Source organism: Mus caroli, chromosome 1 (assembly GCF_900094665.2).
Source record: "Mus caroli chromosome 1, CAROLI_EIJ_v1.1, whole genome shotgun sequence".
Taxonomy (NCBI): domain Eukaryota; kingdom Metazoa; phylum Chordata; class Mammalia; order Rodentia; family Muridae; genus Mus; species Mus caroli.
In genome coordinates this window covers 77,839,703-77,854,436 of record NC_034570.1, presented here as the reverse complement: position 1 = coordinate 77,854,436, position 14,734 = coordinate 77,839,703, and the positions used below count along the sequence as shown (strand labels likewise).

General features: G+C 38.3%; 1 protein-coding gene across 22 annotated transcripts in view; it reads left to right on the top strand.

Moving 5' to 3' along the window:
• The window catches only part of Trip12 (thyroid hormone receptor interactor 12), a 114,471-nt gene that overhangs the window by 35,045 nt on the left and 64,692 nt on the right, over window positions 1-14,734 (top strand). For 10 of the 22 annotated variants that reach the window (XM_021173487.2, XM_021173845.2, XM_021174162.2 and 7 more), the window contains 2 exons: window positions 4,266-4,391; window positions 5,732-6,534. The exons of 1 other annotated variant lie outside the window; for it this stretch is intronic. In XM_021173487.2, the coding sequence (XP_021029146.1) occupies window positions 4,266-4,391; window positions 5,732-6,534 (929 nt within the window). Of the gene's footprint in view, window positions 1-4,265; window positions 4,392-5,731; window positions 6,535-6,886; window positions 7,210-7,652; window positions 8,457-14,734 lie in introns of those variants that run through there. 11 more of the 22 variants (XM_021174815.2, XM_021174737.2, XM_021174661.2 and 8 more) reach the window with 4 other exon arrangements.

Below are 14,734 nucleotides of genomic sequence, written 5' to 3'. Positions count from 1 at the left end.
TCTCTCTCTCTCTTTCTCTTTCTCTTCCTCTTTCTCTTTCTTGTGTTTATTGTGCATGATGTGTACACATGTGCCTGTGTGTTGTATGCTTTTCTGTTTGTCCCTGTGCATGTGGGGGAGAAAGAAAGGGGATAGGGGAGAAGAAAGGGGGTGTTTTTTCTGTCCAGCTCAGAATAGCCTCAAATTATGACTCAAGTGCTGGGGTTACAGTTATGTGTCACATCTACATGAACTAAACATTTAAAAATCTATAACATAAGGAACTATGTAGTTTTTTTTTTTCCTTTTCTTTTTTTTTCTTTTTTCTTTTTTCCTCTTTTGGGTTTTTCGAGACAGGGTTTCTCTGTGTAGCCCTGGCTGGCCTCGAACTCAGAAATCCGCCTGCCTCTGCCTCCCGAGTGCTGGGATTAAAGGCATGCACCACCACACCGGGCTATAGAAATTGTTTAATAGACAGTTTTCCTCAGATGTTTGGATTAAAGAGAAAAAAGAATTGATAATATGCAAAAAACTAAAAAAAAAATTGATTACAGGACCATTGGAGTTTTACATTGACAGACGCATACACTTCTCTTTTTATAAAGAAATCATAAAGGAGGACCCTACCTGATTTGAAGATTATAATCATCTCCTCTTTTTTTGTTGTTGTGGTGCAAGGGATCAAACAAACCCACAGCCTGAAGCATGTAATTATTTGACCACTAAGCTATGTCTCAAGTCCTACAAAGCTGATAATATGGACTGTCCTTTACATAAGTATCACCTTCTTCCTAAAACAAGTGCAATTGTACAATGACTTAAAACAATTTCCTTTAGTGTGTGGATGTGCCACAGGGCATGTGTTCATGTTTGAGGACAACTTCACATAGTTTTCCTTCCCCATTGTGGGTCCTAGGGATATAGAACTCAGGTTGTCATACTTAGTTGTCCTTAGTCATAAGTGCTAGCACCTACTGAGCCATCTTGCTATCCTTGTACAGCAGTTTTTAAAAATAGGTGTCATTTTTCAGTGAGATTAGCACTAGCTAAATAAATAATAGTAGGAAGGATCATTGCATTGCTGGTTTAAGCCAGTTTTGTGAATTTTGGCTTTTTAATCTGATGGCACAGAATTTACTTTTGTTATCTGATACTGAGAATTTATCTGCTGGTTTTTGGCTCATTGAAGGTGTTAGTAAGGTCATGATGAATGCATTCTAATTTTTGCATTACAAAAAATTTTTAGTGAGCTTTAATAACTATTATTTTGTTAGGGTTTGAAAATAAAAAACAACGAAACAGATCAAAGCAAGCGCTTTATTTGAATTAGGCAGCAAAAATTGTCCGGTCAGGGTCAAATAGCACAGACTCAGGAGCTGACTGGGTCTTTGAATGTCCATCTTACCTAAGTATTTAAGCAGATGACAAAAAATTATTGCATTTAGATCTTAGGACCATAGAACAGATTCGGGAACTGCAACCCCAGGCCAGAATGTCAGAGTTTTTAAGCCCAAATTCCACAAATATCTGAGCCAAGTTACAGTTAATTTTCCCACCAGTTAGGATTTAGAGATAGGGGATTTCTTTAGGCACATGTCTTAATTTCATACTTATCCTGTTCCCATTGGTTGGGTTACTGAAATGTGTGGCTTGGGGACTTGCTGAGCATTGCTGTTTCAAGCTGCCAACCAGGATGTCAGTTAAGGGGTAGGGAGTGTGGGGAATGTGTGTGGAGGTGTTTTGGGAACTTAAAACTTTATATGACCCCTATTCAATATGGACTTAGTTTGGTTCCTTCTTTCAATTTTGCTTTGAAAGAAAAAAATTAGCATTTTTATATTTTTCATGATTTATTGGAGATATGTAACAATTTATATTTAATGTATTTAATTGTGTAGAGTGTTAGTGTGTGTATATATATATATATATATATATATATATATGAGCTAATACATGAACTTGTGGAGGCCAGAGGTTGATGTTTTTTCTTTCTATTTTTTTGGGGGGGGTTTCGAGACAGGGTTTCTCTGTATATAGCCCTGGCTGTCCTGAAACTCACTTTGTAGACCAGGCTGACCTCAAACTCAAAATCCATCTGCCTCTGCCTCCCAAGCGCTGGGATCTAAGGCATGCACCACTACGCCAGGCTTGATGTTTTTCCACGACAGGTCTGGAACTAGCTCTCTAAAGAAGGCTGGCCTTGAATCAGAGATACACCTGTGGTCACTTTCCAGGTGTTAAGACCGCTGCTTGGATCACTCTGTGTATACTACCTTACTAGTTTAGTTCTTTGATTGCTTGTTTTTAAGTCTGGGTCTCATTTTCCATCTGGCTGGGCTGGAACTATGTAGACAAGCTGAATTCAGAGATCCATCTTTTTTAGGCCTGGGATTAAAGGTGTATACCACCACACCTGTTGCAAATTTTCTTTATAAAGCATTTAAAGAACATTACTTTTTGAGACATGGTCTTACTGAACCTGGAGCTCAGGATTGGCTAGAGTCTGGATTTTTCCAGTCTCTGCTTCCCAGCACTGGCTTACAGGCCCATTCCACAATACTGTTTGTTAGGAATCTGATTCTTGTGCTTGTGTAGCAAGCACTTCACCAGTTGAACTATCTCTTCAGTCTGCTTCATAGCATTTCCAATGATTTTCAAGTCTTTGAATACTTGTTTCAATTGCACACACACACACACCACACACCCACCTACCCATTTTTATTTTTCAAGACAGTTTCCTTTGACTGTTCTGGGATTTGCTTTGTACACTAGGCTGGCCTTTATGGCAGGGAGAGATTCTCCTGCTTCTGCATATGGAGTGCGGGATGAAAGGCATGTGCTGTCACACCTAGCTTAATTTTAAAAGATTTTTTTTGTTTTGTTTTTGTTTTGTTTTGTTTTTCGAGACAGGGTTTCTCTGTATGTTCCTGGCTGTCCTGGAACTCACTCTGTAGACCAGGCTGGCCTTGGAACCTGGAAAATCCGCCTGCCTCTGCCTCCCGAGTGCTGGGATTAAAGGTCTGTACTACCACTGCCAGGCTACTATCAAGTTTTTTGATAGATAATTTATGCCTTTTTATTGAATAAAATAAAACCAGGACTAAAGTTACACAAAAGATTTAACAGTTAACATAATGTCTTCAAACTTGCTTTTTTTGAGAATAATGCTGCCATTGATAATTAAAATTTGTTGTAAGTAAACAAAATGTAGGCATATCACTGGAGTTTTTTGAACATACACTAATGTTCTGTGGTAATTGTTAGGTATCTACAGGGCCATGTACTTTCTGTTGATTAATTCTATCTTGATTTCATGTTTTATTTGCTATTTGATGACTACATTGATTTTTCTCTGCAAAACTAGGTTGAAAATGGGTTCATCAAGTTCTGTAGTTTTGTCCTTACCTGACTTTTAATGTACAAGTTGGAAACCATCATTACTTCGTGAATCACAATTGCTTTTTTTCTACAAAGTTTCTCTTTTGTTTTACAGGTTCTTCTCCCCCTGACCCCTCACCAAGATCTTGTTCATGATAGCTAGACATACACACTGGTCTGCAAAGTTAAAGCATAAAACAAAAAACCAGATTCTCCCCTCTGTGCTGGAGATTGAAATCAAGATCTTGTACATGATACCTAGGCACACACTTTTCCACTCACTGGTCTGCATACCCAGTTATAATAAACGTTTAAAAACTATAGTCATATTTATTGCCTTTTATTTTAATGTAAAAAACCCCACACATTTATGGGTTAATATGTAAAAGTATTAACATTATAATTATAATATATATTATAATATGTAAAAATATTAATATGTAAAAGTAAACATTATGTAATAATGTTAAACTTTTATCAAGTTAAATATACCTATGTTATTGGTCATTTTTTTTCCTCCAAAACATTCAAAGTTCTCAGTTTTTGGAATATATAGTACACTGTCATTTAGTCAATCTATGCCATGTTATTAAAAGAAGTGTGTGTGTGGTATGGTGAGAAAATACTAGATTTTCTGTAATGAAATCTGAAAAATATTGCTTAATAAGCACAATATGCATTTTGGTAACTGATATTTAGGAATCTTATCCTTTGGGTATAGGGGTGGTTGGTTCTAAGACAAAATTACTTCTCTCAGATTATCTGATAGGATCACAATTTAATTAATATTTGGAAGACTTGTAGGTCACTGATTTGGGAGGCTTTTTAATGTAAAAATATTTCACTTTCGATACTGCATTTGCATCTCAGTGTCCTGATAGATTTCTGTTTTGATTTTCTGCTGACAGGTCACACTTAGGGCAGGCAAAACGTAAGGGATATATCCCTCCTGAGAGTAGAAAATCTAATTTTAAGGCACCCAAAGTGCAATCTAATACTACTTCTGAACTGTCAAGGGGACACCTTTCTAAAAGGTAAATTTTCATATTGCTTATACAGTTTCAAGGAAGAATTAGGATTTGAATTATTTCATAATATTAAAGTTTATGAGGTTATCTCAAATGTTAGTACAGTTTTTTTCTCTGTATTTTATTCACTTCAGTGGTCTTGCTGATAACTACCTTAGGTGATGAAGTTTTTTCCTTCTTTAGGAGTGATGAGGTTCCTCATTTGCTTAACAAAACCATGGTAGGAATTTAAAAAACCCAGAGAGAGAGAGAGAGAGAGAGAGAGTGTGTGTGTGTGTGTGTGTGTGTGTGTATGTATGTGTGTGTACACATGAACGCCACTGCCCACAGAGGCCAGAAGAGAGGGCATTGGATTCCCTGGAGCTGGAGTTAGAGTTAGAGGTAGTTGTAAGCTACCTGGTATAGGTTTTGGGAACAGAGCTCAAGTTCTATGGAAGAGCAACAACTACTCTTACTTAAATACTTTCCCCCAGCTGTCAGCATTTCAAGGTGTTATTTAACATTTTCTTTAATGCTGATTGCCAGTATTATTGTTGTTAGTCCATGTCAGTATTCTTTTAATACATACATATACATACGCATATGTTTACATATGTGTGGGTGCTAGAGGAGACTAGAAGAGGGCTTTGGGTCCCCTAGAACTGGCGTTACTGGTGGTTGTGGGTGCTGAGAATTGAACCCTGGTCCTCAGCCAAAGCATCAAGTACTCTGAGCCACTGAACCATCTCTCTAGATCTGAATGGTAGGAGACTTTGCATAGGGGGTGTTACTATAAAGATTCTTTGTTTTATAAGATGATGTCTAACCTTTCAGAAAATGCTTATTTCTTCTGTATATTGAGAAAACATTTGTCTTTAGAATAGAGCTTCAGAATTCAAGCTCAGTAGTTCTGAACCACTAAACGTTTGTTTTACTTAAAACAATAACATCTTTTGATTCGAAGAGTGTTCGTGTCAGTGATGTTTGGATCAAAGAGTATTCTCACTTTGATCTGGGCATGGAGGCAGAAGCCTAAAATCCCAGTGCATGGGAAGTGGAGGCAGGAGGACCAGTGTTCAAAGAGTGTCTTAGCTGAAAACCTTTTTATAGGCCATTTTGGGTTATGAGAGATAATATCACTTACCTCCCCACTCCCATAAGTCTAAAGCACATTTAAAAATCATAGTACTTTCCTTCCATTTCCAACTATGAAAATGTTTATAGTAGACTTCTGAGGCTTTTGTCTCCCACCACCTTTTCCCCCTAAAGGTCCAGAGATTTAAGGGAGTTGGGAACCTAGGTGTTGTTAGAAGACAGGTTTACTCAGGACAGGCTACGGCTAACACTTTTCTTATCTAACTTCTTAGAAGCTGCAGTTCATCATCTGCTATCATAGTTCCACAACCAGAGGATCCAGACAGAGCCAATACTTCAGAAAGGCAGAAAACGGGGCAGGTGCCTAAAAAAGACAATTCTCGAGGAGTGAAACGCAGTGCTAGTCCAGACTACAACAGGACCAATTCTCCTAGCTCTGCGAAAAAGCCCAGAGCATTTCAGCATATTGAGTCTCTCTCAGAAACCAATAAGCCACATAGTAAGTCAAAGAAGAGACATTTAGACCAGGAGCAACAACTGAAATCTGCACAATTGCCGTCAACAAGCAAGGCTCACACCAGAAAGAGTGTGGCTGCTGGTAGTTCACGGAATCAGAAAAGAAAGAGGACAGAGAGTTCTTGTGTTAAGAGTGGTTCTGGGTCCGAATCAACTGGTGCCGAAGAGAGATCTGCAAAACCCACCAAGCTGGCTTCAAAATCAGCCACCTCAGCCAAAGCTGGGTGTAGCACTATCACCGATTCTTCTTCTGCTGCCTCTACTTCCTCATCATCTTCAGCTATAGCCTCGGCCTCTTCTACTGTACCAGCAGGTGCCAGGGTGAAACAAGGAAAAGACCAGAGCAAGGCCAGGCGTTCCCGTTCAGCGTCCAGCCCTAGTCCCAGAAGAAGTAGCAGGGAAAAGGAACAGAGTAAAACTGGTGGCTCCTCAAAATTTGATTGGGCTGCTCGCTTCAGCCCCAAAGTTAGCCTACCTAAAACAAAACTGTCTCTTCCAGGGTCTTCTAAGTCAGAGACATCAAAACCTGGACCTTCTGGATTACAGGCCAAATTAGCAAGTAAGTTTATGGGAAGATCTTTGTTTACTCAAAGAACATGTCTTGGTTGGTCAGGAGTGATTTTGTTTTCAAATCAGTTTCATTTTATCTCCATATAACAATGCATGTTAGTTAAAATACAAGTTAAATTTGTAGAGACAGTTAAGGAATGTCTTTATTACTGCTGAGTAATCATATTTCAGTGTCTGTTGTTGTCTTTATAGAATCTGCTATTCAATTATTTTCTAGTGTCAACACCAGGAGAGTTATTTATTCTGTACTAGATTTAAAAAATTATTTTTTTCTGTATTAGATTTTAAAAGCAATATTTTATGACTTAAGAGTGCTTCATAAGATGATTGCTTCATATATTCCACATATTTAATTTATTGAAAATTGTAGGAGAGTAGAAATAATACATCTAAGCAAAGTAACAGGTGGAATAAGCATAGCACTGTACGATTTCCTTTTCGAAATAGCCTTGGAGATGGAGATTTACACACACACACACACACACACACACACACACAAAACTCTGCCTCACCTTCTCTACCTTCCCTTCTCTTCTTCAGGAGACTTTCTCCTTAAAACTGTTGGGAACAGATGATGCTGACCTTCTAACTGTTAATATGGTTGAAGCTGTTCCTCCCTGTTCTGTTGTAAGAATATAGAAAGGATAAAGAGACTGAGAGAACAGTGAGCCACATCCTTTTCACTTTTTTTTTTGGGGGGGGGTTGGCGGAGGTTGTTTTGAAATAAGGTTTCTCTGTTTATCCTTGGCTGTCCTAAAACTCTGTGTAGCCCAGGCTAGCCTCAAATTCACGGAGATTGCCTGCTTCTGCCTCATGAATGCTGAGAACATGAGTGCACACACCAGCACTACCTGGCCCTTTCTTTCCACAGTTAATAACAAGTCTAAAGTTTTTATTTTGTGTTTTTAAATTCTTGACCCAGAGTCTAAGCATGTTGCTCATAGTTCATTCTCTCTCTCTCTCTCTCTAAAAAAAAAAAAAAAAAAGATTTATTTCATGTCTGTGAGTACACTGTAGCTGTCTGCAGACACACCAGAAGAAGGGAATTGGATCCCATTACAGATGGTTGTGAGCCACCATGTGGTTGCTGGGAATTGAACTCTGGACCACTGGAAGACCAGTCAGTGCTCTAAACCATTGAGCTGTCTTTCTAGTCCTCAAAGTACTTTCAAGTTTTCAAGATTTTCATATTTTCACCAGGGATTACAAGTATATAGCAGTACCTTGGAGTTCAGACTGTGGCTTGATAGACCTATGGTATTTCTTGGTTATTGAAAGTCTTTGAGCGATTGCTACTAGCATTTTTTAAAAAAATTTTGTTTGTCTTTGTTGTATAAAAATGTATGTCTTGTGGGTATCTATGCCATGGTACATATGTGGAGGTCTGAAGACATTGCTTCACAGTGTGGGTCCTGGAGATGGGATTCAGGTCATCAAACCCAGTGGCAAGTACCTTTACTGGCTGAGCCTTATGACCAGCCCTTTGACTAACGTTCTTGTTCAACAGCTTCACTAATGTTGAATCAGCCTAACTTAAAATAGAGTCAACTAAGTTGTTAATGCTGTTTAGCACTAAATCTGTAGCTATGTATATACACGTAGCTGGGCATGTGCTATGGTGCTTGGGGAGGACAATTTGTTTTCTCCTACTTTGGGTTATGGTGCCTTTATATTTGTCATTGAGTAAGCTCCTTATCTGCTTAACATATTTTCTTGTTTACATATATGGTTGTTGCAAAGGTGCTGTCATTTAAAGTGGTACAGGTAATGGATTGAGATTTGCAAGTTTAGTAGTTTGCAGTCAGAAGGAAATGAAAGACCCGATCAAAGCTTGACCTCTCCATGCCCGGGTTTTCATGACAGTTGGAAATACTGATGGCAACTCCTATCCCTCCTCACTTGAAGTGTGAAGTAAGAGCATATGGCTTTCTTTGTGGTATCTCTGTTACACAGCTTGTGGTTTTATAGCCAGTAAATTGGATTGGAGTTAATTATTACATTGCAGATGATTCATATTCTTCCTTCTCAATACTTCACTCAAGTTCTTTATCTCATTCTGTTATTATTTCCAAGTGATGACATACCGTAAATAATAGAGGACTATGTCTTTTAACTTTTCATGGGTTGGTTTTCTTTTTTCATTTCTTATGAGACAGGATCTCTATGAAAGTAAGGTATATCCCAGGCTTGAACTTTTAATAATTTATTATTATTTTATGTGCATTTGTGTTTTGCCTGCATGTTTGTCTGTGTGAGGGTGTCAGATCTTGGAGTTACAGTCAGTTGTGAGCTTCCATTTGGGTAGAATTGAACCAGGATCCTCTGGAAGAGCAGTTAGTGGTCTTAACTGCTCAACAATCTCTCCAGCCCTCCAGGCTTGAACTGTTGATCTTCTTGCTTGAGCCTCTAAAATTAAGAAATTATAGGCATGCAACACTATGTCTGCTGAGCTTTCTTTTCTTTTTTCTTTTTCTTTTTTTGGTTTTTTCCAGACAGGGTTTCTCTGTGTAGCCCCGCTGTCCTGGAACTCATTCTGTAGACCAGGGTGGCTTGGAACTCAGAAATCTGCCTGCCTCTGCCTCCCAAGTGCTGGGATTAAAGGCGTGCACCACCATGCCCGGCTGAGCTTTCCTTTCTTAACATACAACACTTAAAAAAACTTAATGTATATGTGTGTTTTGCCTGCATTTATGTCTGTTTACCATGCATGCCCGGTTCCCTTGTAGATGGAGCGTTTCGGATTTCCTGGAACCGAACAGACAGACTCTTAAGGAAGGGATACTCTTAAGGAAGGGATAGTTTCTAAGGCCGGGTTTGGTGGTGCACACCTTTAATCCCAGCTCTCTTGAAGCAGAGGCAGAAGCAGGGAGAGTTGGAGGCCAGTTAGGACTATATATATAGTAAGATCCTTTTTCAAGAAAGGAAGGAAGAGAAAAGAAAAAGAAAGGGGCAGAGGAAGGAAAAGGAAAGGGTTTTTAATAGGTATATATTAATTACACAAAGTGCGATTCATCAACTCTTTATAAATGTATGTAATTTAGTCATACTTATTTTCTTACCTTCTTTTGTTTCTTTCTGAAAAATCCCCTTACTTCCCCAACTTAAATGTTCCGTGGATCTGTGCATATGTGTGAATGAATAAATTTCACTAGGGCCATTTACAGGAATATAGCATGAGGAATTATTTATTCCTGGGACATTTACCTAACAGTTTATGCCACTTAAGAAATGTCTTTACCTTTATCATCAATTTCTTTTTTTTTTTAACGTTCTCAGCTTTTTTTTTCTTTTTTTTTTTAAAATTAGGTATTTTCCTCATTTACATTTCTAATGCTATCCCAAAAGTCCCCCATACCCCCCCCACCCCCATCAATTTCTTAAATACGTATAAATCTTCAGGTTGGAGGAGGCGTTGTCTCTGAGCCTTTACCCTTTATAGGACAGATTGTTGATGAGCCTAGTCTTAAGCAGATCATGTGAAGCCTTGATTACAGCTTTTGCTGTGTGTTCAGGATTGCAAAACCAAGTCATGTTGGGGAGGTAGCATTTCACTCCCTTTCCCCTGTTCCTTCATTTTTTTTTCTGAATAAAATTACATTTATTTGTGTATTTGAGAATGGTTGTTCACAGGTATTGTTTAGTGTATGTTGAAGTCAGAAGACAACTTGTGGGAGTTTCCTTCTACCTTGTCGATTCCAGGGATCAAACTCTGGTCCTAGGCTTGACAGCAGTGTCTGTCTGTCGGTAGGATGGAGTGAGGAAGGATGAGCAGTGTAAGCCGTGTGTGTTGGGGGTGATGGCCACATTTAAGTCTAGAGCAGAGTTCTTCTGCCTTCCATTTTAGATTCTAAGGACTGAACAACTCTCATGTTCTGTCTTACTGGCCCAACTATTAAGTTCCTCCACCCTCTTCTGCTGTTTGTGTTCCTTGTACTTTGTAGGACATAGTATGGATGTCCCTTTAAAGCATTCAACACCTTTCATTCTTATTAGTCCATACAGATAGTTACCACTGGGCACTGCTGAGATGCTTATCTCGCCAAATAGTTTCACCAATCTGTGAGCATAAACATAGTTATTTAGAAGAAAAATAATGTTAAGCACACCATGTGTATTTAGCAATACACATTAAAATAGCAGTAGCTTTCTCAGTACATACCACCCCAACCTTCTGCAGTCAGTAACAAATGTGAACTAACTCCTGTAGATCATCAACTTTGATCAGAAAGCAGTTGGTAACCTGTTTCACATATTGTTACTGTGTCAGTTGGCTCATCTTAAGATTCACAACTTGAGTGAGGCTCTCAATAGTCTTAGAACACAAAATACCAGCACCTTGAGGACTAGGCAGTACACATAGGAACTTTTAAGTCCAGTGCTAGCTTGTTTTTTTCTGTATCCTTTCTAGGATTATGGCAACTTCAGTCATAGGGTTTTAATATCTAATTTTATAAGTATGTTTTTTGGAGGATTTCATGGACCTTCAAGACCATTGTGTAGTAAGACAGCACAGACTTTTTAATGCAGTTTTCTTGATTTTTATAGTACTCTCATTGAGGAAAAACCAAGAGTTCTGTCAGTTCATTGGCTCATGAACAAATGAATTATTCAATTAAACTTGCTTTATGTAATCATTTATATTATCAGACTTCATTTTACAGTGCTACTTTCCATTTTGCAATGTCACTTTCTCAGAGTGTATGTGGTCAGTGCTTTCCTACTGCTACTACTTGTTCTAATTTCTAATTATAGCCTAAGCTATTGAAATAAGAGAAGGAACTGGTAATTTTTTTTTTAAAGCATCTAGTAAGAACTGGTTATTATATTAGTTGTATATGATTTAAAAACAATGTAGTACTAGTTTAGAGTAGTTTCTTGGGAATTTTATTCCAGGGTGTTAGAACAGCTTTCCCAAGCACGTTATATAATATTTTATACATTTAAGTGATAGATAATTAGGATTTGAAGATAGTTTGTTGTTTGTTGTGTTTTTGAAACCCTTGCTTTCTTCACTGTTTTCCCTCCTTCCCTCCTCTCCTTCTACCTTGTTTGTTCTCTTGTTTTACTAATTAAAAAATATAGATTTGACAATATTACCACCCTCAAAGGCGCTGGAAAGATGGCTCAGTGGTTAAGAGCACTGACTGCTCTTCTGGAGGTCCTGAGTTCAATTCCCAGCAACCACATGATGGCTCACAACCATCTGTAATGGGATCTGATGCCCTCTTCTGGTGTGTCTGAAGAACAGTGTACTCACATATATAAAATAAATAAATTAAAAAAAAAAACCCTCGAGAAATAAAAAGATACCCCGTTGTGAATGATTTAGTGAACACTACCTTCTGAATTGCAGGATTCATATTACATCATTGGCCATATATTTGCTGTTTTGGTTTTTTAAAACAGGTCTCTCTACACAGCTTTAAGTGTCCTGGAACTCACTATTGGCTGCCCTCAGACTCAAAGATCTGATTGCTTCTGCCTTTTAAGTGCCAGGATTAAAGGTGGATGGCACAATGCCCTGCTGATTTTTGTTTGAAAAATAAAAACAATTTCAGAACAAAAAACTAGCCAATATTTACTGTGCTAGTTATGGATCATCTCATTTGTCCATTAGATTTCTATGCAAGTAGAATTCTGAGATTATAGGTATTCATGGAGTGAATTGCTTGTCTAGTTTGTCCAAAGTCATAAAGCAGAGAAGTCATAGTGCTGAGAGTCAAACTCAGGCCGTTTTGAAATTGGTCTTAAAGTGAAAATGTATAGCTATGAAGAGATTAAGAGAAAGGGATGCGTTACTGGTTTTGAAATATTAGTGTTTTGTGGGAGAAGGTCCAAAGTACAGACCAACAGTCTTGGATTTAAATCCCACTTGTGTCATTTTAGCAGGTGATGATTACTGAAAAGTTTATAAAATTTATTGTGGAATGGACATAATACTTATTTAAAAAGTAAGTCCATATCTGCAGAGACTTATTTACATAATCTCTGGTATGTGGCTATCACAGAAGCACAACTAAGTACCTTCAGCAAACAGCAGTGCTTTGGCCATTGTGCAAATTTGTTTCTGCACTGTGAACTCTTAGATGTTAGTTACTCCTGCCAGTTTTATGAATAACTAAGTGTTCAATTGTAGGTAGTATCTTAAGTTAGGGCTTTAATTGCTGTGAAGAGATACTATGACTACGGCAGGTCTTATAAAGGAAAAAATTTAATTGAAGTTAGCTTAACAGTTTCAGAGATTTGGGTCAGAGTAGGCCACCCCTGTCCCCCCAAGATTTATTTATTTAATTCATGAGTGCTCTTTGGCTGTCTTCAGACACCAGAATTGTGTCCCATTATAGATGATTGAGAGCCAACACTCCCTGTGGGTCTACAAGGGCCATTTTCTCTCAAACCACTACATGTACTTAGGGCCAAACTTTCCTTTAATCTTATTTTGAAACTAATATTAATTCTTACAAGACAGGATTAAAAAAATAAACAATGTGGTAGGTCATATATTCAGAATTTTAATGGGTTTGTGTGTGTGTGTGTGTGTGTGTGTGGTGTTGCTTAGGATTGAACTCAGAACATTATACATGCCGGGCAAGTGTTTTGCTAATGAATTAAGTCTCTAGCTCTCTGACTAGTCTTTTTCCTTTTAATTTTTCTTGAGTATTATTGTCTTGTCTTACCTTGTCTGTCTGCCGGCCTGCTTGTCTTTCTGTCTGAATGTCTAGGCATGTAAGTGTGAAGGCTAGAGGACAACTTTATAGATCCAGTTCTCTTCAGGCTTGTACAGAAGTACCATTATCCACTGAGCCATGTCTTACTTTTTGTAATGAGTACACTGTAGTTGTCTTCAGATACACACCAGAAGAGGGCATCGGATCCTATTACAGATGGTTGTGAGCCACCATGTCGTTGCTGGGAATTGAACTCAGGACCTCTGGAAGAGTAGTCAGTGCTTTAAACCACTCTCCAGCCCCAGACGATTTTTTTTTTTTTTTAAATGCTATCTTAGTGGCATTTTGTGAAGGGGGAGAAATTAGTACATGTTTTTAGTTTTTATTCAGAAGGCAAGAGTTTGTCTATGCACGTGCATAGACTTTTTTTAAATGACAGTAGGCGTTTCTTTGCGTCCTGTTTATGTTACTATCATGTTATGTAGAAAGATATAAACCTAACACCACATTCTTAAAGGTTTTTTGCTTGTTTTGGTTTTTGCATTTTGAGACAGAGTTTCTCTGTAGTCGTGGCTGTTCTGCAACTCAGTCTGCAGACTAGGATGGCCTCAATTCAAGAGATCTGCCTACCTGCCTCTGCCTCCTGAGTGCTAGATTAAAGGCTTGTGCCACCTCCTTTTGGCTCTTAACCGATTTTCAAGTGATATAAAAAAAGGTCCAGTTGCTATTTTAATGTATATTCCCCCCCCCCCCCCCCCCCGCTTTTGAGCGTTTTTGATTTCTTTTTCTTAATAGTGTTCTGATCCTTTTGTATTCATTTTACGTCATTCCACATTTATGCCTAGTTATTCCACAGTGCATTTATTGAGAGATAAGTTATTTAGAAATAAAATTTTCCCAAAAGTTTTGTTAATAATATTAAATGTCACTTTTGTCATTATAGCGTCTGATTTTTGACTCATTCTTCAACTTTCCAGACAATAATGACGATTTCTACTTGAATGAGCTGCAATTTTCACTTAGGAATAAAAAATGGAGATATTTAAATTTTATATATATATATATACATACACACATACATACATACATACACACACATGTGTGTGTAGTGTGTGTGTGGTGTGTAGTGTATGTGTGTGTGTAATGCAGCACAAGGAGTGGGTGAGCGTGAGCCTGGGGAGGTTAGAAGGCTTCCGTGGAACTGGAGGGGGGGGAGGGTACAGGTGGGTGTGGTTGTGATCTGCCATTGGGTGTTGGGAACTGAATCTGGATTTCGGGCAAGGACAGTAAAACTTTTGAATGCTGAGTCCTCTCTCCAGTCCCCTTGATAACTAGAATTATTTTTTAGTTCTTTCTTTCCCAGGCTCTTTATTGGTGATTTTTAAGCTGGGCATGGTTGCGCACGCCTTTAATCCCAGCACTTGGGAGGCAGAGGCAGGTGGAGTTCGAGGCCAGCCTGGTCTACAGAGTGAGTTCTAGGACAGCCAGGGATACACAGAGAAACCCTGTCTTGAAAAAAAA